Source organism: Rhinichthys klamathensis, unplaced genomic scaffold, assembly GCF_029890125.1.
Source record: "Rhinichthys klamathensis goyatoka isolate OS25496 unplaced genomic scaffold, OSU_Roscu_1.1 h1tg000103l_1, whole genome shotgun sequence".
In the NCBI taxonomy this organism is placed as follows: domain Eukaryota; kingdom Metazoa; phylum Chordata; class Actinopteri; order Cypriniformes; family Leuciscidae; genus Rhinichthys; species Rhinichthys klamathensis.
This window is the reverse complement of record NW_026606642.1, coordinates 6,225,101-6,251,511: the sequence shown is the minus strand read 5'-3', so window position 1 is coordinate 6,251,511 and position 26,411 is coordinate 6,225,101. Positions and strand designations below refer to the sequence as shown.

At 38.5% G+C, this 26,411-nt stretch overlaps 2 protein-coding genes and 1 long non-coding RNA gene across 3 annotated transcripts in view; 1 reads left to right on the top strand and 2 right to left on the bottom strand.

Moving 5' to 3' along the window:
• The window catches only part of LOC130087032 (uncharacterized), a 282,385-nt gene that overhangs the window by 141,944 nt on the left and 114,030 nt on the right, over window positions 1-26,411 (top strand). The gene's annotated exons all lie outside the window — the stretch shown is intronic.
• LOC130086989 (SLAM family member 9-like) lies at window positions 894-22,177 on the bottom strand. The gene is made up of 8 exons (XM_056253191.1): window positions 22,123-22,177; window positions 18,397-18,714; window positions 16,971-17,261; window positions 16,740-16,853; window positions 16,553-16,614; window positions 1,366-1,436; window positions 1,146-1,273; window positions 894-1,027 (listed from the first exon to the last, which is right to left on the bottom strand). Exons 1-8 carry the CDS (start codon window positions 22,175-22,177, stop codon window positions 894-896), a joined length of 1,173 nt encoding a protein of 390 aa, XP_056109166.1.
• Window positions 23,442-26,256, bottom strand: LOC130086962 (uncharacterized). Its single transcript, XR_008807297.1, has 3 exons — window positions 26,161-26,256; window positions 25,974-26,035; window positions 23,442-23,457 (listed from the first exon to the last, which is right to left on the bottom strand). It is a non-coding gene; the product is annotated as an uncharacterized LOC130086962 (long non-coding RNA).

Sequence of the window (26,411 nt, the reverse complement as noted above, 5' to 3'; positions counted from 1 at the left end):
TTTGTCATAATTTATTTATTTATTGTCATAATTATGAATTACCAGATCAGGATTTTTGTTTTTCTTATATGGTGGAAATGGGCTATATTATACAGTCAAAAACACAAGCACACTGATCTGCATCTGCAATTATAAAAATACTCAACAAATTAACAGTTGTCTCACCGATTTCTGTGCGCTTCTTTTGTCGAATGTTGTCTCAGCGTAAATGATCTCTTCTTCACGAGTCTCTGTTTGAACAAGAATAGATGCATTAAAGTCACAAAATTCAATCTTAAAAAGATGGTTCTTCACAATATTTATGTTATTATTAGGGCTTTCAAACTTAAATAAATAAATGTTTAACACTGCAGTTTTTAAAAATGGCATTAACAAATTGCATTTACCATTAGGCCTATAACTTTTTCCACACACAAAAGGTTACTTTAAAAAAATGTGTGATCCTCATAAAATTTAGAGGGATATTCTTTACACATAACTCAAACCAAATGGGATCTTTCACAAAAGTATTTTACATTCTTTGTATTTAATCAAAACAAGCACAATAAAAGTCATCATTCATTTAGATTTTAAGATCATAAAATTGAGAAAGCTTTTTTAAGTTTTTGAATTAAAAATAAACATTTTTTACATTTCCACAGTTTATTCTGTTTGAGAAAGGCAGAATCTGTTTTTTTTTTTTTTGCGAGTGAGACGAGCGACATTTGTTGTCATTATATAGAAATAGAGATGCATTATGAAATGAGTGTAATCTACAGAGAATAACTACACATATTAGTTTGGTTTTGTATAAAGTTTAACAACAAAACTATGAGAATCATTTTAATTAAATGATCAAATCAGTTGACTGGTTTATAGCATATTTTCAAAATATCATTTGTTGTATTACTTATTTAAAAGCGGTAATACTTGCCTTCTTTGTCAATTGTTCTACGTTTCCTGCAGATCCAGAAGATCCAAAATCCAGCAACAATCATCAGAGATCCAGCAGAGATCAACACTATCAGAGACACTGAGACTGGAGGAACTGAAGGAGAGGAAAAGAGAGACAGTCATTAATGTGAGTGAACGCATCAGTCTGATCTACAACAGAAGACAGAGATCAGGTCAGTAAACACACACATATATCATCAGTGCTGCTGTACCTGCACATGTGTGACAGAGTGTGTTGATGTCCAGATGTGTGGTCTGGTTGCTGATGGGATTGTTCAGCACACAGCTGTAGGTGTTTTTATCCTGATATTCCACCTCCAGAGGTAGAGAGAGACTGATGCTGAGATCACACACACTGATGCTGGACAATACACTCATTCCTGCGTACCAGGAGAGAGTCGCATCACACACATTCAACACTGATGAACACACCAGTGAACAATTTGATGATGATGAAGAACATTGTGAAGAGTTACTGATGATGACAGGAACAGGCAGACGAGCTGTAAAACATGAGAGAATAAACAGAAATGTGAACACAACAGTCAGTATATTTTAGGTGTTGTGAATTGTAGTTTTGTGTTGAGTGAGTGTTTAGTGCGTTAACGGTCACTGAATGTGTCTGTCAGCTCAAACTATACAATTATTTAATGTATGAATGTATGTAAATAGAATAAGTAAATGTTTAGATAAATTACGTCTCTACTCACCATAGACAGAAACATTTAATGTTTTTGATGATTTTTTCGCTCCAGTTATCTCTAGTTGATAAACTCCAGTATGTTCAGTTGTGGTGTTTGTGATGGTCAGCGATCCAGTTTGATCGTCCAGCTTCAGTCTGTCTCTGAATCTCCCATCAGGAACATCAAATGTGGAGAAGATTTGCTTCTTTTTGTTCATTTTAGCTATGAGAGACTTTTCAGCTCCAAATTTCCACAGTATGTCGTTGTTTTCATGTATTTCAGTAACATCAGCGTTTAGAGTAACAGAATCTCCCTCCATCACTGACACTGAATCAGCAAACACACCTGATGAACAAACTGATTTTACACAGATGAATACTCTTGATGGTTACAAAGCCTGAAATCAGCTGAAGATTTTATAATTTACATGTGAAGTTGAGAACATCCAGTTCAGCAGCAGAAACGCGAAACACAAAGAACAATACGGATTAAATTAAATGTTAATATCATAGCTGTGTCACTGCAATATGGACATTCCTTTGACTCAGAAACATTTTTTTTGTGTAATGTCAACTGTATTCATAAACCGCTTCTGTAAACTGCCAACTGATCAAGCAGACAGAGAAAACATTGCCCAAGCAAGCATGGATTGCCTAAAAATATATTTAATGTAGCAGTTAATGGAGTAATATGGCCGCATCATTTATGAAAAAAGGAGAGATGATAGCTTAATGCTACTTTTCTTATGCAATAATTATTGTTATTATTATTACTGTTATAAATGTCAATTTTAAACAAGCACATGACCCAACAAGCAGTAATAATAATTGGACTTTCATACTAAATATTCCATTCTATTTAATACGCTAAAACCATAAATGCATTATTCCAGATATGAACTCAAAGCAAACAGATTTCCAAAAACAGCAACAATGTGTGCAGTCACGCAACATCCTTAAGGAGTTTAGCTACTTGTGCTGTTGTGCATTTGTAAATTTTTAAATGCACACCAGAGTCAAATTTGTGGTTTAAATGTAAATCAGCTTATTTAAAAGTTTAAAGTTTGATGCTACAGATTTATTAACTAAATCTTGATTTAAGATTAATTCTTATGATACAACACATCCTTAATCTTTAGTTTGTTTTGGAGGAAAAACAATGTATAAAGTTCAATCATTTATTGAAAATAAAAGCATGATAAGCATTGCAGATTGAAAGTACAAGTTTAATTGTGCTGGATATTTTCATGAATCCTTTTTTGTTTTTAAATAAAATAAAAAAGGCCTTAAATTTGAAAGCTACTTAATTAAGTTTTTTTCTTTCTGACCCTCCAGAGCATTTGCATTCACTGTAGAGATTTCCATTATTTTCTATGATTCAACATTTTATTTCCGTTTAAAATTCGAACAGATACTGAATACAAAGTTGATTTCACAATATTCATGATTCATAGATACATAACAGCAGATGGAAATAATCTCAGTTGAAACGTTTTGCTCTGAAATGAAAAAAAAAAGTAAGCCATGAAAATGTTTTAATAACTCACCGATCAGATTCCACCAGCATAAACAGAAAACAAACATGTGAAACATGTTCTATAGTTTTGAGTCTGATCTAATAAAACTTTCTGCTAAACATACAGCAGAAGTGTTGATGTGATGTGTGAATCCTCCCACAAAACAGTTTGACCCTCCTACTTTCACAAACCTGCATTTGTGTAATATACTATAGTTCATCTTGCTGATATTAAGACTTTAACTGTTCTTAATGTGTGAAATATTCCTTATTTTTGTCATTGAACTTGCTTTTTGTAAGGTACTCACTCAAAAAAAGAGGTATAAAAGCTGTCACTGGGGCGGTACACTTTCAAAACAATAAAAGTAAAAAAAATATTGTTGAATTGTGGATGAACAACACCATTTTCAGAAAAGTTGGGACATTTTTACTTCACGTTTAATTCACAAAGAGTCGATTAAGTACAAAGTACAAAGAAAAGAGTTGGTCAATGTGTTCACTGACCAACTTATGTGTATTTTGTAAACATAAACAAATTTGGATTTTGATGGTTGCACGCGCTTCAAATAAAGTTAGGACAGAAGCGAAATAAAAGAGAAAAGATTATAGAACATACGAGTTCATCTGTTTTGAAACAGCCCACAATAAGTAGGTGAACTGCTAATAGGTGAGGGTATCATATTTGGTTATAAAAAGAAGCATCCGCCAACAATGGGTCATGGTTCACCCCTTTGTGCCAAATATCATGAGAGAATTCTCAAACAATTCAAAAATCACATTTCTCAATGCAGGATTATTCAGGTGTTTCACCATCTTCCATACATAATACTGTGAAAAGATTCAGGGAATCCAGATACATCTCAGTCCGTGTAGTGTAAGGCAGGAGACCTCTGTTGAATGTGCGTGACCTTTGACCCCTGATCTGCTAATTCAGCAACTAATGACACGTGAATCTCTGTTACTCAAGGAAAGGTGATGTGACGCAGTGGTAAACGTGCGTGTGTCCTTACTTTTTTTGGGAGTGTGTTGCAGCCATCAAAATCAAAATGTGTTCATATTTACAAAATGAATATTAAGTTGGTCGATGAAAGCACTGGAAATCTTTTCTTTGTATTTTTGTCAGTTAAATGAAGGCTGATGAATCAGAAAAAAAAAATATATATATATATATATATATATATATTTCTTGCTTGTGTTTTATCATTTGCTTATGTTTTATCATTTAATCAAATATCATATTTTAAGAAATATCATCATGTTGATGTGTTTCTCATTACTATCATTTTGATGTGTTTACCATTATTATAATTTGAAATGTATGTTTAATACTTTTCTCTTATTAATCTTTATGCCTCAAATGTAGCTGATTGAGAGTGAACTTTTGTACTCGATGTTTAGATGAGGTCAAAATACTGTAAGTTTCCGATAGGTAAACCACAAATGCTCTAATATCTCAAGAAAGTGGTAAACGAGTGTTAGCTGAACACCTTGCAGTGTACGGGCCAACACCTCAGAGTGTGAAAACATGAAAACTGGATATGTGTCTTTAGTGCCCGCTCAATATTAGAGGAAAGAGGAACTGAAAAGTAATTTCAACTGTTTCTTTATTTAACGTTTAATCCTGCTTATGGATGAGTTCACTTTACTAATCATTTATTATTTAATTGTCTGCTGTTAAAAAAATTAAATTTGACTAAAATCATCACACTTGATCTCTGACTTAATTAACAAATCACAGACTCTTAACTGTATTTGCAACTTTTCTGGAAATGCCATAAAGCCTAACTAGTGATTTTAAAAGGATGTATATGTTTTCCAAATTTTGAGTGAATGGAAAAACCCAAAGTACATAGATAAAATCGTCTGCCACCTCACAGTGCCAGTTTTACTGAAGTTCATCTTCTGAGTCAGACTGAAACTGCTGCGGTCGCTTTTCTACAGAAATGTGGTTTTGTCTGTTGGGTGGACAAACATCTTGCAGGTGAGAATGTGCTTTCAGTGCATGTGGGTTTTTAACTTGTACTTGAAGAGCTTCTTCCCGTCCTGCTGCTATTATCAGATTTAGACACTTTAATCTACTGGAGAAAAAAACAAACAGGAAGATGTGCAACTGTTTGACACATGGAGAGAAACAGTAACACAATTATCACATTTAACTGCTCAAAAGTTTAGACTGTAAAACTTTTGAGCAGTTTAAATGTCCTTTCTTTAAAATGTCCACCTGTGGAAAAACAACAATCAGAGCTTGGTTGGAAGGAGAGAGTTGAAGCATTTAGTTCAAGTGGCATTTATCAAATTGGGTAAATAAAATAAAATAAACACCCTGTGACACAGGTGCTCAAATAAACTACAGGACTATATTTACACACAGAATAACCAAGACACCAGTGAGTGAAAAAGGTAATAAAGGAACAGATTAACAGGAAGAGAGAGAGATTTCAAACTAAAAGTCCTTGAGAAACTTCAAAATAATAGTCCTGAACACAAGAACACGCAAAAACAGCTGAAGCCCGAGAAATTGTTGTTATTGTGGTTTATTGAAAATATGCTGTGAATACTATCTGATTGAATGGGGGTGTGAATCAGGATGTGGTTTATATGACGTTCGTTAAATTGCACAAGATCATCCATTAGATTAATTTAAGTTTGTCTGATGAGTGAATGTGTGAATCATAATGTTCTTTTTATTTGTTTGTATGTTACATTATGATTCCAGACATATTTCCCTACTCACAATCTTTATGTAGAAAAAAAATATTTCACAGTTTTATATATATATATATATATATATATATATATATATATATATATATATATATATATATATATATATATATATATATATATATATATAATAAGTGCTTTAGTGTTTCTGTCATTAATGGGTATACTTTGGTAATTCAAAGCATGTTCCTTTGAGGATGTTAAAATACGGTTGAATATTTAGTTAAATCGAGCCAATAAATGAAACGTGTCAGTATTAAAAAATAACTGAGATCATCTATATCTCCTTCATATCAAATTACACAATTTTCACATTATGTCACACGACTCTTAGTCTTGAAATAACCTGTTGCATTGTGCTGTAATGCTGTTTTAGATGCTGCTATTCAAAACCCACCAGATGGCGCCACTCAATATCGAGAATGAAAGTGATGACAGTAAATATGGATCAAAGACAGTCAATCTGTAATAATTGTATCTATTTATCATTACAGCTTCAGGTCTGTCTTCTGGTCTTAGCAGGAATGTGTTGCTGTTCTTCTGGGGTGATTTACTATCAATGCAGCAACTCTGTGAAAATATGTAGGCTATTTGTATTCTAATAAACCAAATCTGTGTTTAATTGAGTTTGTTATTATTATTATTATTATTATTATTATTATTATTTGTCTTATTTAGTTTATTATAGTGTTTGAACTTCGGAGAAACGACGCTTTTTGAAACTTTGAATCAATTGAACCATTGCTTCGAAATAATGATTCACTGTTTGGAATCGCTCGAATCTCCACACGCTGGTGACCCCTGCTGGTCAGAACAGTGTAAATGCAGCAAAAATTCAGTCCAAACATGCATAAAAACACCTTTTACAAACCCATTGTAAACGTTTTATTTAAGGTGTAATCTATTAAAGGCAATTAACAAATCATGTATAGTAGCATTAAATAAAAAGTGTCTTTATAATAGGCCTATGTGTTATTTTATTAAATTGTAGTAGGCTACTTGTTGTGTTTGTTTTATGTAGAGATTGGTTAATCAGACCAATGAGACTTTTAACTACAGCTCTTTCTTTTTATTAGGTGTAATTGAATGTCTAGAAATGTATCAAATCTATCCGTGATCAGGTAAACATCATGTGTAGACAACCCCTAGCGGCAAACCATTGAAATTTCCGCACAGTTATGACGTAACGGAATCCCGTTGACTGAAATCATGTGACTTTGGCAGCAAAAAAAAAAAAGACTTTGGCAGTCTGAATGTTCGAAACATATGATTCACAAAGGTTTCGAAGCTTTATGAATCATGTTTCGAAAGCAATCATCACTAGTAGTTTATATTTTCAGATCTTCCTCTGTGAGAACAGAAACATTTATTTATAGCGCACTGTATCTGGTAAAAGCAGCACTATTATTAGAGAGATGTGATTTTATGAATTGGACACTAGAGAGCGATGATGTGCTCTTGCCGATTTTGCCAAAATATCCACAACATGTGTGTGACTAGCCTATCTGTGATACTGTAAACTATGCATTCCATATTCAATTTTATATTGATCTAAACAGGAGCAGACCAAGTGATCCAGAACAGTGAAGTGTGAGATCAAAATTTAATAACGTTTCTGTGTGTTAAGCTTTAGTTAATTTAGTTAAGTTTCTGAATGCTGTGCTTTTTCAGCACCACTACATTAAACTAATACACAGCAACACAATTTTAGACATAACAATAGTGCTTATGAGAGTGAAGATTTAAAAGAAAAAAATAAACAGATGAAATAAAAAGCGCAAGCAAAACAGAGTCAGAAGAAAAACATCCTGGCAGAGATGTTGTATTTGATCACCGTTTTGGGGTGATATTTTCATACACGGAGTCCTTTTATTTCTGCAAGGAAAAATATACAGTCAATCAAGTGCAACAGTTTAAATACTTAAAAAATATATATAATTCAATTTTATGTAGCTTCAGAAAACCCTATTAAAGTTGCTGTAAAATTATTTCTTTGACTGGGCATAGCTTTTAAGATTTGAAAATTTGAATTGATTGTAGCCTAGGTGACCTAACCTTTAGGTATCGCCCATCATTTGCATAAGTTTGATCTCTTGTTGCATTGCCAATGGTCACTGTCTCCTCAACCACGACAAACACAAAAGTCTACTGTTAACCGCGATGGAGATAAACTTTCTTCCGGGAAACACAAAAGGTGGTGGAAGGCAGAATGTTAGAGACTGACAATTAACGCCTGTTTCATACTCCGTTTTCCGTAGGCTACTCATGTTAAAGGAGTTGGTTATGATTTCACTTTTCTAACTTTAGTTAGTGTGTAATGTCGCTGTTAGAGCATAAACAACATCTGCGAAGTTTAAAGTTCAAAGCAAATTAAGTTATTTTTTTAAAACAAATTGATTTTTAAGGACTACAACAAACTGATGGTAGGGACTACACTACATTCCTCCCGGCTTAGTGACATCACTAACCCTAAAATTGACATGAACCCTGCCCTCGGGAATGTGATTTATAGATCATGACAGAATATGCTAATCAATGACTAGAAGATACACATAAGTGTAAGACTGAAAAAACTGTAAGAACTGTTAGAGACGGCTAATCTCTGAGAAAACAAAGGAAATTACCATTTGAACTCACTCTTGTGCAACATTCGAGACGCAAGAATTATTCTAATCTACATCTCTTTCCCTCGACCCCCACTCTCTCTCTCTCGTGGTGAGATCACCCAAACTCACACAAGAATCTTATGGTTTTAATGTGAACAATTATCATGCAGTTTATACATGCTTAGTATCATTTTAAATGTCTCAGTGCGACTGGTACAAATGCCTCATTCCCAAAGAAGTAAACCAAAAGGTAATAAAGTTCTTAATAGTTTAGAAATATCTTGCACACAGAAGGGTGTGACTTACAGACAAATGGTCAGAAGGTGTTAACTCAATGCAAATTTCCACTGATAGCATGGTCTATCAGTAAGGCCCCCAGTAAGTCGCCCCCAGTAACAGTGTTTAAGGTGAATTTCCACTGTGAACTCATGTTTACATTTGAAATGAGGTCTGTCTATATAATGAAATGCAACCAGAGATTTTCTGTACCTCAGATCAGCCTGTTTGGCTGAGAGTTGCCGAAACTCTTAGCTTCATGTATTTCTTAAATGTCGAGTTAAACTTTTTCCTTTTTATTCAAGAGCATTTGAAGTTTTGTATTGATTATCATTGAACTGATTATGAAATTGTTATAATACATTTACCTGACATAATGAATTGTTACATTTGATTATTCTAACTGACTTTGACATTATTTACATTAGAGTTAAAATGAATAGTAAAACATTCGCTCACATTTAATGATGCACGGATAGCATTAAAACGTACTCGGTTACTAACGTAACCTCGGTTCTCTCTAAAAGAGGGAATGAGTACTGCGTAATATCTTACGCTAGGGGAAAACCTCTTTTCCACGAGATATTGAAGCCAAAAATTATCCTTAATTTTGAATTAATGTAAAACGCGTTGCAGCAGAAATGAACACATAGGCGAGACGGCTTGCGTGCCTATTGGCTGCCCTGCGGCAAATGCAGCAGCCTATCGAGAGAGGCCCGACGGCTTGCCTGCCTATTGGCTGCCCTGCGGCAAATGCAGCAGCCTATCGAGAGAGGCCCCAGGTGACGTCAGATCCAATGGGGGCGCTTTGCGCCCACTGCGTCACGTCCCGCCGAAACGGGCGTGGCCTGGGCCTATAAATATAGCTCGATGGCTGATACAATCTGGTTTTCATCACTGAAGCGAACCAGCGTGTTGCAGGCACGGCAAATATATGCAGTACTCGTTCCCTCTACTAGAGAGAACCGAGGTTACGTTAGTAACCGAGTACGTTCTCTAAAGAGAGGTTCTCTCGTAATGCGTAATATCTTACGCTAGGGGAACACTATGCAAAACGCTGTGCAACGCTGTGCCACTCCTATTCAACCTGTACATGCTTCCAATGAGCCAAATAATGAGAAAGAACCAAATCGCTTACCACAGCTATGCAGACGATACACAGCTCTACTTAGCCCTCTGGCCTAACGATTACAGCCCCATTGACTCCCTGTGCCAATGCATGAATGAAGTAAACAATTGGATGTGCCAAAACTTTCTTCAGTTAAACAAAGACAAAACTGAAGTAATTGCGTTTGGAAACAAAGATGCAGTTCTCAAGGTGAATGCATACCTTCAGTCTAGGGGTCAAACAACTAAAAATCAAGTCAGGACTCTGGGTGTGTCTCTGGAGTCAGACCTTAGTTTCAGTACTCATGTCAAAGCAATAACTAAATCAGCATACTATCACCTAAAAAATATTGCAAGAAGTCAAGACTTAGAGAAACTTGTGCATGCTTTCATCACCAGCAGGGTGGATTATTGTAATGGACTTCTCACTGGCCTTCCCAAACAGACCAAAAGACAGTTGCAGCTTAAACAGAACATTGAGCAGAACCAGAAAATATGAACACATCACACCAGTCCTCAGGTTTTTACACTGGCTGCCAGTTACAGTTAGGATTGATTTTAAAGTATTATTACTGGTATATAAATCATTCAATGGCCTAGGACCTCAATACATTGCAGATATGCTCACTGAATATAAACCCAACAGATCACTCAGACCACTAGGATCACATCAGCTAGAAATACCAAGGGTTCACTCTAAGCATGGCGAGTCTGCTTTTAGCTACTATGCCAGCCGCAGCTGGAACCAGCTTCCAGAAGAGATCAGGTGTGCTCCTACAGTCACATTCAAATCCAAACTCAAAACACATCTGTTTAGCTGTGCATTTACTGAATGAGCACTGTACCACTGTTCGTCCGACTGTTCGTACTGTATTTTATTTTTATTCTAAACTGTTTTAATTATTCTGTATTTTATCTTTTATTCTAAACTGTTTTAATTATTCTGATTTCTTTTGATTATTTTAATTTCTTCTATGTAAAGCACTTTGAATTACCATTGTGTATGAAATGTGCTATATAAATAAACTTGCCTTGCCTTGCCTTGCCTAGGACACATTTTTGATCGATCCTGAGGCGAAACAGACCAGAGGCCCACAACCGAGGTGGTACTCGCGCTTTTAGCCATAACTGCAGCGGGTGCATGCGGCGCAGACCCAGCTGTAGTACTGAAGATGCTGAGGCCATGAGACCCAGCACTTTCTGAAACCTTTTGAGCGGGACTATAGTGCCGCAGCGGAAGGATTTCGCGGCGCGCTGAATGTTTAGTCTCCGCTCCGGCGACAGGCGCGCTGTCATGGACAGCGAGTCCAGCTCTGTGCCCAGAAAAGATATTCTCTGACTGGGAGACAGCGAACTTTTCGCCCAATTGACTGTGAGACCTAGATTCTCAAAGTGTTCGAGTAATATGGTCCTGTGTTCTATGAGCTCTGAGTGTGATCGAGCTAGAATCAGCCAATCGTCCAAGTAGTTCAATACTCGCATGCCCCGAAGCTTCAGGGGTGCGAGAGCCGCGTCCATGCACCTCGTAAATGTACGGGGTGCCAGGGACAGGCAGAACGGCAGGACTGTGTATTGATATGCCTGGCCCTCGAAAGCGAATCTCAAGAACCGCCTCTGACGTGACGCTATTTGTATTTGAAAATACGCGTCTTTCAGATCTATTGAAAGAAACCAGTCCCCTTTGGCAAATCTGCACAAGGATTTTCCTGGTCGTGAGCATTTTGAACTGGCATTTCACAAGCACTTTGTTCAGCTGTCTCAGATCTAGAATGGGTCTGAGACCCCCGTCTTTTTTCGGTACCAGAAAATATCTGCTATATAGACCCCCTTCGCTCTGAGCTTGAGATAAAGGCTATATTGCCCCTTTGCTCAAAAGTTTAGCTATCTCGGCTCGAAGTAGATGAGCTACTTCGCTTTTTACCATAGTTTCGACCGAGCGTCGGCCGTTGAGCGAACTGCAGCGAATAGTCTCTCTCTATAGTGTTCAGCACCCATTCTGATACCCCGGGAAGTTTTGCCCACGCATTCGCGTGAATGGCTAGGGGTAAAATGAGATCTGGGCTCTGGCCGCGACTGAGTGGCGGCCGCAGAGCCCTGGTGTGTTGTAACGTGAACACTGTGCTTGCAGCATCTAAGGGCGGGGAGCGCGCTGATCACAGCGGGTGGTCCGGCCGCGCTCGATTTCTCTATGGCAGTTTGCGACATGGAAATGAGCGGGGTGAAACCCGTGGGTTTTAGCATGTCTGTGAGTGAATGTGGGCGCGTGACAGCGGGCACATTTACTGCATTCAAAACACCTTCTGCCTGAGCTGACTGAATGTGTGTTGGTTTCGTTTTTACAGAAACCGCGTGCCATGTATACTGTAGTGTTTGTGGGCACTGGGTTGTGGGCACATTCACTACGTTTAATGCACAATCGACGTAAGTCAATTTGATTTGTCCGAGCCCCGTACTGTTGTGGGCTGTGCTTGTGTGTAGTAATGAACACTGATTCGTGTGCACTTATAACACGTTGTGAAGCGGCGGCGGTCGGAGGCTGCGGCTGTGAGCTTCGAGCAGACGGCTGTTTGGGGTGGCCTGCTGCGGAGCTAGAGCGCTTCGGGAGGAAGTGCTTCATAGCCTGTGACGTCTTCTAGGCCTCAGCGAATCTGTCCGCGAGATCTTTGACGGCAGGTCCGAATAGGCCTGTTGGGGAGACGGGAGCGTCGAGGAACACAGCGCGCACCGAGTCCGGCATCTCCGATAACGTCAACCACAAGTGTCACTCAGCAACGGTGAGAGAAGCCATCAGTCGTCCCAAGGCCTGTACAGCGGATTTCGCGGCGCGGAGGGCGAGGTCCGTAGCGCCTCTTAGATCCGGCACGCTGATCGCTTCCTTCCTCGTCCATTTTGCGGAGGAGGTCGGCTTGGAAGATCTGCAAGACGGCCATGGAGTGTAGTGCCGATACAGCTTGCCCGGCGGCAGCGTAGGCGCGACCGTGCATAGCGGAGGTGGCGCGGCAAGCTTTAGAAGGCAGCGCTGTCTTTGCTCGGCGTCCAGCTGAGGGCTGGCAAAGGTGGGCTGCTCTTTAGCACCATCCACTACGGAGAATGCTGGCGGAGAGCGGGTTGCTCCAGGACTTTGCAACTTCTTTGTGAAGCTCAGGAAGAAAAGGCGCAGGCCTGGACGGCGGTGGAGCCCTGTCCTTTCTCAGGATACATCCGTCCAGTCTGTTGTGTGCCGGCTGCGCGGGCGCCTCCCACTCAAGGCCGAGGCTCGCCACGCATGAGTTCAGTCTCGATGCTGGCCCGCTTTCCCGGCGATGCGCGGGCAGCGGCGGGGAGATCCACAGAGCTCGCCCATTCCTCACTGTCCGATGCCAGGATAGAGCAGCTGGCCTCCTCCGCAGATACAGCTGTCTCGTCGACCTCGATTTGTGGAACCGGGGGCAGACGGTGGCCGTTGTTCGTCGGTGAGCGACTCAGGAGAAGCTGGCGAAGCTGGCGGGCGAACCGGCGAGCTTCCGCGGGCTGGAGAAGGCTCGGGAACTCACTGTGTGCCGCGCTTCTTGCGGCACGGCACTACAGCTGGTTGAAGTGCAGGCTCGGTGAAGGATGCCAGACGAGTCCTCAGAGTCGGCATGGGCAGAAGCTCACAATGATGGCAGCCACCATCGGTGAGCGCGAGAGCTGCATGATCGTGACCCAGGCAGGAAACGCAGATTACATGGCGGTCCCCGTTCGCTGAGTGAGGCTCGGCACGAGCCACAAGAAGGCATCTTTAAAAAGACGCTAGCTCTTTTGTGAGAGTGAGGGTTGCAGCGGTGAACACACACTCAGCAGAGTTTGAAAGGATATAGACGCCGGAAAGCAGAGCAGGTACGCCGACTGAAGGCGGCGAGGCCAGCAGCTTCAGATGCAATGCGCCCCCATTGGGCGCATTGCATTGCGAAGCGCCCCCATTGGATCTGACGTCACCTGGGGCCTCTCTCGATAGGCTGCTGCAGTTGCCGCAGGGCAGCCAATAGGCACGCAAGCCGTCTCGCCTATGTCTGCATTGCTGCTGCAACGCGTTTTACATTAATTCAAAATTAAGAATAATTTTTGGCTTCAATATCTCGTGGAAAAGAGGTTTTCCCCTAGCGTAAGATATTACGCAGTACGAGAGAACCTCTCGTAAGAGAACCTTTTTCATTTATGGAGTCAGATGAAATAACGAGTTAATACATATGATAAAATGTATTGAATTTAACCAAAAATACTTTGCAGCGAGAAAAGACAGTAACACGTAAAGACCTTCCGTGCTGGTCTGATGCCGGACCTTGGGCCAATCGAGTGCGAGTTTACACAAGCTACATAAATGCATTAACCATTCAGAAATGTTGTCTTCTTCTTGAGTCTCTCCTTCTTTGTCTGACTCAGGTTTGAATATAAAATTCTAAAAGTTTTTGAAATTTTCAGTGCATGTCTGTGTAAGTGCAAGTTGTTGTGGCTCCACCCTCTGTGCCGGGAGAAGCAGCTCATTTGCATTTAAAGGGACAGATACAAAAACTGTGTTTTTAGTCACCTTCAAAAATGTACAATTTTAACATGCTATATAAAATATCTGTGGGGTATTTTGATCTAAAACTTCACATAGACATAGAGAAAAAACATAGAAAAGGGCATTATACCACCCCTTTAACAGGTTTAAGCCATTCACACTGTTCTAGCGTTTCCGCACAGAGTATATTATTTTTTGCTGTTATGCACGCGCTGAATTAAAGTGAAACGATTGACATGAAAATTACGTAATATCACCATAAATGCATTTAATTAAATTATACTACTATTTGTCACAGTATTTTTTTTTCTACTTCAAGCACGGTGTAACCAAGGTATTTATGATGCGCATGATTTCTTGTATTAAGATTTAAGTGCAAAAGAAAATGTTTTGTCAATTGTAAGTTTTAATTTAAAATGTTTAGAAATTTAGAAAAGTACATCTTTAAACATTTTTCCCCTTCCTTGAGCAACTTAATATAGGCCTAAACATATCTAAAGAAGTTGCATTTAATATGTTGTTTAAAGGGACACTTCACCCATTTGCATTAAGCTTTGTATCTCTAGAAACCCAGTCATATTTTTGAATGGTCATGGTTTATTCCCTTATTTTCCCCTGAGAGGGTAGAAATAAGGATTTAAGTGTTCCACTTCCTACTTTTTATGACGTAATAATCGTCATTTTGCGTCATCAAAAGCAGGAAGTCCCATTTCTTTGTATAAGGGTTAAGACTACAAACACTAGCTCATCATTTATCCAGGGGGTGGGACCCACTCACGCTACAGACCTATTACAGATCAGTGGGTGGGACTTCACTTGCAGGTACAGAAATCAATATCCGCCATCTTGTTTGGAAGCTAAGCTAATAAGTGCTGTGGAGATAGGAAGTTACGACAATGACGGAAGAAACTAAACATGATATGGAAGAAGAGGATTTTGAAAATCTGCTGCTCGAATCCAATGTTCGTGGCTATCTTTATGAGCCGCAATATAGTGAAGAGCAGTGATGGAGGAACAGGAGGCGGCTGCTGGGGCTTCTGCAGCCGAGGCAGAAGACCTGCCTGTCGCGGACGAGTAGCCTGGACTGGCTCGAGCTGGGGCGGACTGCTGGTGCCTGTGCTCTCGCTGTGCGCTACGGACACAGGACGAAATCTCTGAATCAGACGAGGACACGGACATTTGTTTTGTGATGTGAACCATCCTAGTTTCGCTCCGCATATGTTCTGACTGAACATCCCGGTATCATGCAATAATTCACCATTTAGAAAGAAATACAAACGAGGAGTAATTCACTAATGAGTTTGCCAACTAACTAGAAATTTTGTGTGAAATGAATTTCAAACTCTGGTGGCAGCTAGCCTTGTAGACGGAATAGTGATTTCTTTGATGTTTGCTCTGTTCTGGATTAGTGGGAGTGGCTTGCGGAGCTGTGCAATGTGGTGCATTGTGGGAGTTGTTGTCTTACATACAAATGCGCCCTAAAGTTATTTTCTGTCTTTTCTCGGTCAAGAAGGCACCAAATTCAAAATTTATTTTAGATTTCGACTACATATATGACCCAATTTCAATAAAGATTAATGTTGAAATGGGTGAAATGCTCCTTTAAATTGTGTTTAATCATGAATACGTCTATGCAAGTGTATAACTGTACTGTGTACAAAGAGAATCGCAATGCTGACAAAACATTTTTTTTTTTTTTTTATAAAAGTTGCTGATAAAAACTTTTGGATTTCAAATAAATATAGTGAATAAATGATCACCATTTTGGGGTGAAATTTTCATACACGACCTCCTTTGATTTCTGCAAGGAAAAATATACAGTCAATCAAAAGCAACAGTTTAAATACTTTAAAAAAAATAATAAATAAATAAAAAAGTACAAAGTAAAAAAGTTTTTGGTATAGCCGCGGATTGGTTGCGTGCTGTTTAATAAAAAAAAATAATAATAATTATAGGTCTGCAAAATGGAAATACTGTATGTTAGTATTAACACTGCAGTGCAAACAGTGCAAGCAGTGCAAAATATAGTGTAAATAAAACATAAAAACATGCTTCTAGTCGTTTCCTCCTGAAGGTGACAAGGTTGACCATCCACATCTGTTCACTGACCGTGATGCATATGGAACACAAAAATTCGAACAGATTAATTGACATCAACAACTTCTTGCAACACAGAATGATCTTACCTTTTTTCGTCTTGTTGGTTTACACAATGCAGAATTATTCATGTCTTTCTCCTGGGTCTGAACTGCATTAACAATAACATAATGCATACATGTTAAAAACAACAAAGTCTTCAAATTTAATATTGAAATTGATGCCTTATAAAAGATACATATTTTAACATATGCATTAATTGTTTGATCTCCTGACCTGATTTTTTACGTTTCCTGCAGAGGCAGAAGATCCCAATGACTGCAACTACAATCAACAGAGATCCAACAGCAACAGAGATCAACTCTATCAGAGACACTGAGACTGGAGGAACTGAAGGAGAGGAAAAGAAAGATTGTCATTAATGTGAGTAATACATCAGTCTGATCTACAACAGAAGACAGAGATCAGGTCAGTAAACACACACATATATCATCAGTGCTGTGGTACCTGCACATGTGTGACAGAGTGTGTTGATGTCCAGATGTGTGGTCTGGTTGCTGATGGGATTGTTCAGCACACAGCTGTAGGTGTTTTTATCCTGATATTCCACCTCCAGAGGTAGAGAGAGACTGATGCTGAGATCACACACACTGATGCTGGACAATACACTGATTCCTGCGTACCAGGAGAGAGTCGCATCACTCACATTCACCACTGATGAACACACCAGTGAACAATTTGATGATGAAGAAGAGCATTGTGAAGAGTTACTGATGATGACAGGAACAGGCAGACGAGCTAGAAAACATGAGAGAATAAAGAGGAGTATTGATAAATTTACACAACATTTTCCAGTTCAATGTTTTGAGTGAGTGTTTAGGGCAGTGGTTTTCAAATGGTGGATCGTCATTAGTTCCATCCGGACCGTGGGACATATTTGCACCCTTTTACCATTTCTAAAGTTTAAAACGAGCAGTGCATCAAAACAACGTGGTTCCATTTCAAAAGCTTCTCTCTATGATGTGCGTATTGTAGCGCTATGGGAACACTTTGTGTGTGACCGGCGATGAAGAGTGTGTGCAAACACACCAATGAAACTGGCATGCGGTTATACGATAATGCCTCAGGTAGAAGAGTCTGCAGTATTAGAAAAGAAACCAACTCTCAACGCTTAAGCCGTTCAGAACAACCTCCCCACTGGGGAAAGACTTTCAGGGAGCAGCTCAGGCTGCAAGATATAGTGGTCTAACAGTTGTACCAGGCTGAGAGCGGAAGGTTTGATTGACGAAGAGTCGTTCTCTGAGCTTTGTTGAGCCACAGATTTGTCTCTCCATGCAACTAAAGCGAGCGCTCAGTGGTGGTCTGGTCGCCACAGAGAGACATCTGTGGTTGAACCTAACGGCATGAAAGACTGAGACAGGACGTTTCTGCTCGATGCCCCTCTTTCACCTACCGGGCTGTTTGGCGGCTCGGTTAACACAGTTGCCATCAGATTATGGGAGGTAAAGAGAGACGTTGGTCCAGTTCATTCCTCGCCGCACTCAAGGGAAGGGGCTGTCGACCACCCTGCCCAAACCCTGTCCTGCTCAGAGACGTGAGACACAGAAGCAGGGTGTGGCGAGTCGCGCTCCCCCTCGCTAAGATTGGAGACCGGCTTGTCGCTCTCAGCAGTCTCGTAAGAGACCCGATGCACAATTTGTAACAGAAGAATTAATGGAAGGGCCTTGATAAAATTGGAAGCTTCACATTTCTTTTTTAAAGTCCTCCAGAAATCCCATTGACATAACCTTGAGTTTTACTTTAAAAAAAAATATATTTTATATAATCACAATAATCTCCGTCACAAATGCTGTTGATTGAATTTAATTACTACTAAATATTTTTTTAAGAAAACATGAATATGTGAAAGTTTCGACAAATTACCTCTACTCACCATAGACAGAAACATTGAATGTTTTTGATGATTTTTTCGCTCCACTTATCTCCAGTTGATAAACTCCAGTATGTTCAGTTGTGGTGTGTGTGATGGTCAGAGATCCAGTTTGATGATCCAGCTTCAGTCTGTCTCTGAATCTCCCATCAGGTACATCAAATGTGGAGAAGTTTTGCTTCTTTTTATTCATTTTAGCTATGAGAGACTTTTCAGCTCCATATTTCCACAGTATATCATCATCTTTATGTATTTCAGTAACATCAGTGTTTAGAGTGACAGAATCTCCCTCCATCACTGACACTGAATCACCAAACACAACTGATGAACAAACAGATTTCACACAGATTGATACTTCTGATGTTTTAAAAAGTTTTGTGAAATTGTGAAATGAAAAACACTCAGAGCAACCGCAGAAAGGCAAAAACAAATGAAAGGGGAGATATATGACCATGATATTAATTAAAATTACACCTACATATTGTAACACTTTGCCATTCTTAAATATTTAGAGCATTAGATTTTTTTCTGACTAATGAATGTATATTGCTTTTGTAGTTGTTCAGGGCTAATTAAGATCATTTAAACCCACAGAAATGGCAATGTCCCCTCACCCCACCCCAACCCCACACATATTTTTGGTATATCATACAATAAAGTATATGAAAAATATCTCATATTAAAAAATATTTCATGCATTTGTTTAGCCTGCCTTGTCGTGTGTGCCCTCACATCTCTCCCTCTCATGCTCAGCACGTTTTATTAATCTTTACGAATTGCTTCCGCTTTACATTCATAACTCTCATTTAAACAGTTTTTAAACAGCTTCCGATCACCTAATGTCCAATCGCTTCTGAGGATGGCCACTGACTATCACATGGACAATTGACAACTCAAAATGTAGCTTTAGTTTCTAGTCAAAGCACCATTGATACATTGATACACTGTCAGGAAAAACCTGCATATATCAGGGAATTTTAAAATGGTCCCAGGCCCCATCCCAAGTCATGCAAGCTGGGCCTCAGATTTGAAAGTAGCACAATGGAGAAAAGTCTCCACTGGATTAATCTACATTCATCATAGCAATTTACTTTATTTTCCATGACTTTTAACATCTGTGAAGAATGTTACTGTTAAGCCAAAAAAAAAAAGATAACTTACCATTCAGACGCCACCAGTACAAATAGAACAAAGCAAACACGTTTATCATTTTCTTAATTTTTTCACTGAAAAGTCTGATAAAAAAAAAAAAAAGTGTAGTGTCTGCTGTCTCACATTGTGACTATAGCAGACTCTAAATGTTCAGTCAAACTGAAACCTGCTGTGGTTGGTTTTCTTCCGAGACGAAGAGAGGGTATAGTGCGTGTGTGTTTGTTTTCTAGGTGAAAGAGCTTCTTCCTGTCCTGTTTTATGAATCTCACGGTTAATGCATGCACAACGAATCTCAGTTGATGCCTTCTCAAAACAGTCAAAATTTGACTTTTTAGTCAAATTTAAAAAATCTAATGAAGTTTCATTATAAACCTTGGTCGATCATGGTTGACCAAGTTAAAATCAACCTTGGTTGGCCAAAGTGCTGAATCCATCAGAAACAGTCATATTTTAGTCAAATTTAAAAAATCAAATGAAGTTTCATTATAAAACTTGAGTGAAAACATATGAGTGAAACATTATGAGTGAAAACTAGTAACAAATTATAAATACCTTGGTGTAATGCTGGACAATAAACTTAAGTGGGATAAAAGTAAAAATCTTCAACAGAGAATGTACTTCTTAAAGAAATGACTGTCCTTTAATGTCCATAGTAGAATATTGTTGATGTTTTATGGGACTTTTATTGAAAGCATTGTGTCATTTTGTGTGATCTGCTGGTGTGGTAATGCCCCTGAGGCCCAGAAGAGATCTTTGGGGAAGGTGGTAGTAAAAGAACAAAGTTAGAGAGTATATACAAAGGAAGAGTGTTAAACAAGGCCAACATCATCATGATAAGAGGCACCCTCTATCCTATACTTTTGAACTTCAACCATCAGGTCGACGATATTGTGTCCCTAGATGTTTAAAAAATAGGTTTAAATTGTCTTTTATTCCCCAAGCAATCATGTTTTTAAATGATCCTCCCTCTAGTGGTAGATAAATAGACGCCAGACTGGATATCTTAATCAGGTTATTATTAGATTATTTTGTATGTATTCAAATTGTAAATAATATGTCAAATGTGAATTTGCCAAATGTTGTGTGGGTGTACGCTGCAAACACAATTTCCCTACGGGGATAAATAAATAAATACAATACAATACAAAATTTGTATCCATACTTTGTGCCTTTTGTCCCATGTGTGGGGTAAAGGCTACTTTGCCACCTCATTCATTTATAATATTTTTAAATAAAAGAAAACACTTAATGTTAAAAAACTTAATTTATTTTCACACAAAATCTGTTACTTTAACTTTTTGGATTTAAATAGGCGAATACTTAAGAGCCTATGGATTTCACACATGAATTGGCACCTCTGAGTCCAGACCATAGACATAGACTGAATGCACCTCTTTATTGAAATAACATATTTTATTTACATCGAGAGGTGCATACATTTTTGGTCAATATCTTTTATATACCTATTAAACAATATACTTATGAAAATAATTTCTGTTGCTATTTGGTCGTTGCATTTTATTTAGCTTTTGATCCTCGTTAAAAGGGCATTCGGCAACTCTAGCTATTTCTTCGCTGATTTTCACTTTTGTTGTCGCATGTTTTCTCAACGAGCTCTGTGAGGCGTATATTTCACAACAATGTCGTAAAAAAACTCACTTGCGGGCCCTACTCCCCTTTTCTACCGCTACTCATGTGCATTTGTTATTATCGGAGCCGGCCAACTTTATCGTGTGGAGTATGTCTACCGAGGTGGGTAATACATCGGGGCGGCGTGTGTTTATGTCGAATTGCCATAAAGCAGTTTGTGTTTCTCGCTTGTTCTCGCTTCTCACGAGACTTCCTATTTCCAACTTACCGGGACGTTAATTCCTCATGTTGCAAGGTTAGTTTTCCGCCTGGGAACGCTGGGGGGAGCGGGGAAAGTCACTATTCTCACCAGAACAGGTTATTAAACCATCCAAATGATTTCTAAACGGTTTTATTAAGCTGAAATAGTTGCCGAATGCCCTTTTAATTTCTCATAGCAGGCCCAGCTCGTAAGTGTAACTTCAGTGACGCTGACACAGTCAGAGTCGAAATAAATGCATTTTTATTTATATTTAGGGAGATCGAATAGTCCATTATATTTTTAGTCATTTCAATGACCAGGTGTTATTCCTGTTATGTATATGGCAACAGTGATTTAATTCAGCCGATTCGTTCAAATACTGATTCATTCAATAAGAAAACACCACATGTTGCTTAGAGGCGCAGCGGTTCTGTGGAGTTTGGAAGTTTTTGGAAGATTTTTTTTGTTTTGTTTTTTGGCAAAAAATAAAGTTTTTTTTCCAGATAAACACTCTTCTTGTGTGATATCTATATCATATTTTGCTGTTGTAGGGTGTGGATTTTACAATCCACTGCTGTTTAAATGTATATGTATTATGAGTGATTATAATCAAGGTATTAATCAATATTTTTCCTTCTAAATATCACGAGTTGAATAACTTCTCTGGGCTTGTGAGATTTTACTGTGTTATAGAAGTTACTGTGTGTGTGGTGTGTGTGTGTGTGTATTTTAGTCTTCTTGGTTACAGGTTAAGGAACCACTGGCATTATAGGAGATTGACTGAGTTGTTGTTCGGGACATGTTGGCGCCCAGCAACCCAAATCTGCGATCTGGAAGGTCACGACGTGCCTAACTTCAGTGTCTGAGTATCAGCTGCATAATCCATGGAGATATGCTTCCGTCTCTCTGTATATGTGTGGAAAATTACTGTTTATCTATTTCTTAGGACGTAGCTTAGACCTTAGTGTAGGGTATAACTGCTGTGATCTTTGTAACTGTAAGCGGGACGGCCTACAAACTCCTGTGTGAATCTTGAAGCTGATGAAACTGTAAACTATCTTCATTAAATCTTTTCTTTAATTTTTTATAATTCTGACTCCAGGTCTTCTTTCATCATACCTGGTCCTGGGTCTCTGACGGGGCGACTTTTTACCGCTCCCCTTCACTATATAATAAAATGATCACATACATGGGCTTTTTTTATTAATTTGATGTTTGCGAAGTGACAAAAGAAAGTAGGCCTTAAAAGTGGCTGACGACAGACGTCAGTGAAGGTTGGCTGTTTTTTTTCATGGTGCGCAACTCCAGTCGGATAAACGTGGATTATGGCAGTGTACAGATAAGAGATACAGTTGGGTTAGATGGGCCTACTTTCTTCCACCACTTCAAAAACATCAAAATGTAGACATAAATACATATATACATAAATAAATGTGAAAATAAATAAATGCATACATAAGTAAATGAAAAAAATAAATATATTAGGAAAAAATACAATTATACATAAATAAAGAAATAAAAGTATAAATGCTCATGTATTTTTGTTAGTTTTTTGTACGTTTCTTAATATATTTGTGTATTTATTTATGTATTTGTTTTTATTTATTCGTATATTTATTTATTTATTATGATGTCAGCTTTGGCATTCCAGTTGGGTACACTCCAGACAGTGCACTTTACGGTTAGGCCAACGTAACTACATGAACATACAATAAGATACACGGTACAAAATAGGCAACAGAATCTAAATAAATGATTAATATAATTGACAAAAAATGTATCCAAAAAATACTGTATTTAGCTATAAATAGATGTTTTAGTTGAGTTTTTTCGTCAATTCTATTCGTGAACCACTAAATTAAACTAACACAGAAAACACAATTTCAGACATTAAAATAACAACACATGAGAGTGTAAAAAGCATGAAACTAAAGTTAAAACATTGGCAGAGAATTAATGTGAACTATGAGGTGTGAGTCAGGGCCCATATGAGCTCTAACATTTATTCCAGTAGCATATTCCACGGTATTTGGTCATGGTTTTTTAGGGACATTTTCATACACCGCCTCCTTCTTTGATTTCTGCAAGGAAAAATGCAGTCATATTAAAAAAACAAACAAACAAACAAACAAAAGTAACGTGGACATTTCAAGCTTTAGCCTACATAGGCTATACTTTGTTTCAGTTCTCGCACTCCAGTTCACGGAGATCATGAAAACGCGCCTGATTGTTTTATTTTTGTCATGATCCTGGTATTCTTCTCTTACACTCTTCCTCCCTCTTTTGGTCACACTCATTGTTACATCCTTTTACACACACACATTCTCATTCATTATCTCATTCGCTCTCAGCTGTTTCTCATCACCTCATCTCATCACTCTCTCTCCTCCTCAGCTGTTTCCCACTTTCTCTGATTAGACTCTCTATTTCTTGGCTTTCCTTTCTTTTGTTCTTTGTCAGATTATTGCTGTATGTTACGTACCTGTTTGCCCGCTGTTCTAGCCTCTGTCCTTGTCTTGTTCTGTCTGGTGCCAGCTCTTTACTGACTACAATATTACCTCGCCTCTCCTTTCACCAACCTTCAACAGACGTGAGTGGTCCACGGTTTTGCGTTCCCGTGCTCACTACGGACCCAGCCTGTCTCATCCCCCGGGGTTTCCCGTTGCCGGTCCTGACCGCGTATTTTCTGTTCCATTATTACTGAGAGACTTTCTGTTCCCTTTGACTGTGAGTGACCTTCTTCTGTTGGATTTAATACCGAGAGACTTTCTGTTGGATTTGGATGCCTTGCGGATGCCTTGTCATCTATTAAATATTGTCAAACTGCCTTTTGCTTTTGGGTTCTCTCTCCTAACTCGTGACAATTTTAGCCTATTTTACAAAATCACAATGTTTTCTTGTTATTGTGAGTTTACACAAATAAAAGTATAGTTGGGAATAATGTATTATTATCTTCTGTATGACCAGAAATAATAGAGTATTTTAAGGTGTTTGTTTCCACTGTTGATAGGAAACTGCAAGTGTTTGCGCCCGCGCCTCCCTGCCATGCGCGCTCCACACTCCGCACAAACACTTGGATATGCGTCAAAATCTTGTGTTTATTTGTGATAATCTTAGCCCTGTATTATTATTGTCTAACCATTATGAATGACATTTGACGAATTGCTTTGCTCCTTTTTTGGATAAAAGCGTCTCCTAAATATGTAGCCTAATAAATGTTATAATAATGATGATAGGCCTAATTATTAGCCTATTATTAATTGCGTATACCACACGGACCCCAAACACACAGCGTCTTCTAAGTCAGGTGACTGTAAATGCGCAAAAACTGTTTCCATTGCAGTTTTGGGAAATATTCCTTTTTTGAATTGCCTGAAAAACCAAGCGTAAAAACTTTTTTGCCATAAACGAGAGTTTTTGCGAAATTGATGTGTTTCCATTGTGCGTAGGCTATTTTCAATTCGCAGGATGGTGAAGCTTACTGTGGGCTGTTGCTGCACTCTGGGTCTTCCACGGGCACGGATGAAAGTGAACCAAAGTAGTTAGTTAATTTAGGAATTTTTGCATCCCTTTTCTGCCTTTCGAGTTTGTTTTTTCCTTTTTTGTGCACCACTATCACTTTTTTTCATTATTTTTGAACTCAAGCGAGCGATTTATACCCATGTTCTACATGAAAATATAACGAAAAGAGGCGTTTCCCAACATCATGGCGCAAATTGTAGAGTTAATTTGATTGGGCGGTGAATTATATCAGTCAGGCACATTTTCCAATAACTTGTTATTTTATTATACACAAATCAACCACCTATGACTTGACAATCTAATTTCCTCCAGCCAATCACGGCCCCCCTAATCCCGCGGGCCCTGGGGATTCAGCCCCCACCTAGCCCTTATGTTAATCCGGCCCTGTGTCCTGCCTTCTTTATTTTGTAATTTGTTTGTGGTCTGTTTCTTTGGAAGGGAGTTAGGTAAGCTAAATATATTTTCTTTTGTTATTGGATTAGGTTATTAATTATCTCCTATTTTCTTTTTATATTTGTTCTGTTTGTTATTTTGGCCTTTGGGACACCCTGAAGAGATGCTCTTTATTTAACTTGTTGTTTCTTAATAAATGTATTACCTTTTCTGCTTCATTTTGTGTAATTTGTTTGATTATCGACCGGAGTGATTTGTTGCTGGCATTCCCCTACCACAACCCAACTTATTTATTATCCCTCTTAAGAGTTTTCCGATTTCCCCTAGAGACGGGGCGTTATAGTGCACAAAAAGTATTCTCATTGCTTGATAAACTGAAGATTGAGCCACTCTAGTCACTTGGACTATTTTAACAATGTCTTTACTAACTTTTCAGGGCCAGCAAATGCAATTACATAGCAGCCTGGAGGAGTGAGCCAGCTCTCAGATTTCATCAAAAATATCTTAATTTCTGTTCCGAAGATGAACAAAAGTCTTACAGGGTTGGAACAACATGAGGGAGAATAATTACTGACAGAACTTTCATTTTTGTGTGAACTAACCCTTTAAGGCATATTATTCACAAAAGCTTGAATCAGACTGACTGCAACAACTTCTTGCAACACAGTCATAATGATCTTACCATTTTTTGTGTTTTTTGTTGACAGGATGCTGAATTATTTCTGTCTTCCTCCCGGGTCTGAACTGCACAACAATAATCACAGATACAGTATGTTAAAACAACAATGTTTTTTAATCATGTGTTAAAATTTGTACCTTTAAAAAAGAGAAATATTTTGCCATATGCATTAATTGCTTACTCTCCTGACCTGTTTTTCTACATTTCCTGCAGATGCAGAAGATCCCAATGACTGCAACAACAATCAACAGAGATCCAGAAGCAGCAGAGAACAACACTATCAGATACACTGAGACTGGAGGATGAGAAGGAGAGAGTGTGTCCAGCTCTGCAATAAAGAAAGAAGTGAATGTTTCAGTCTGATCTACAACAGAAGACAGAGATCAGGTCATTAAATACACACACATATATATATATATATATATATATATATATATATTC

Bases quoted from the DNA above. Each gene is read 5' to 3' on its own strand.
- LOC130086989 (XM_056253191.1), bottom strand. From the start codon at position 22,177: ATGTCCCGAACAACAACTCAGTCAATCTCCTATAATGCCAGTGGTTCC. The intron at 18,715-22,122 runs GTAACCAAGAAG...TTTGTTCATCAG, and splicing joins TGCCAGTGGTTCCTTAACCT to TTGTGTTTGGTGATTCAGTG. The intron at 1,028-1,145 runs GTACAGCAGCAC...CCTCTCCTTCAG, and splicing joins ACTCTGTCACACATGTGCAG to TTCCTCCAGTCTCAGTGTCT.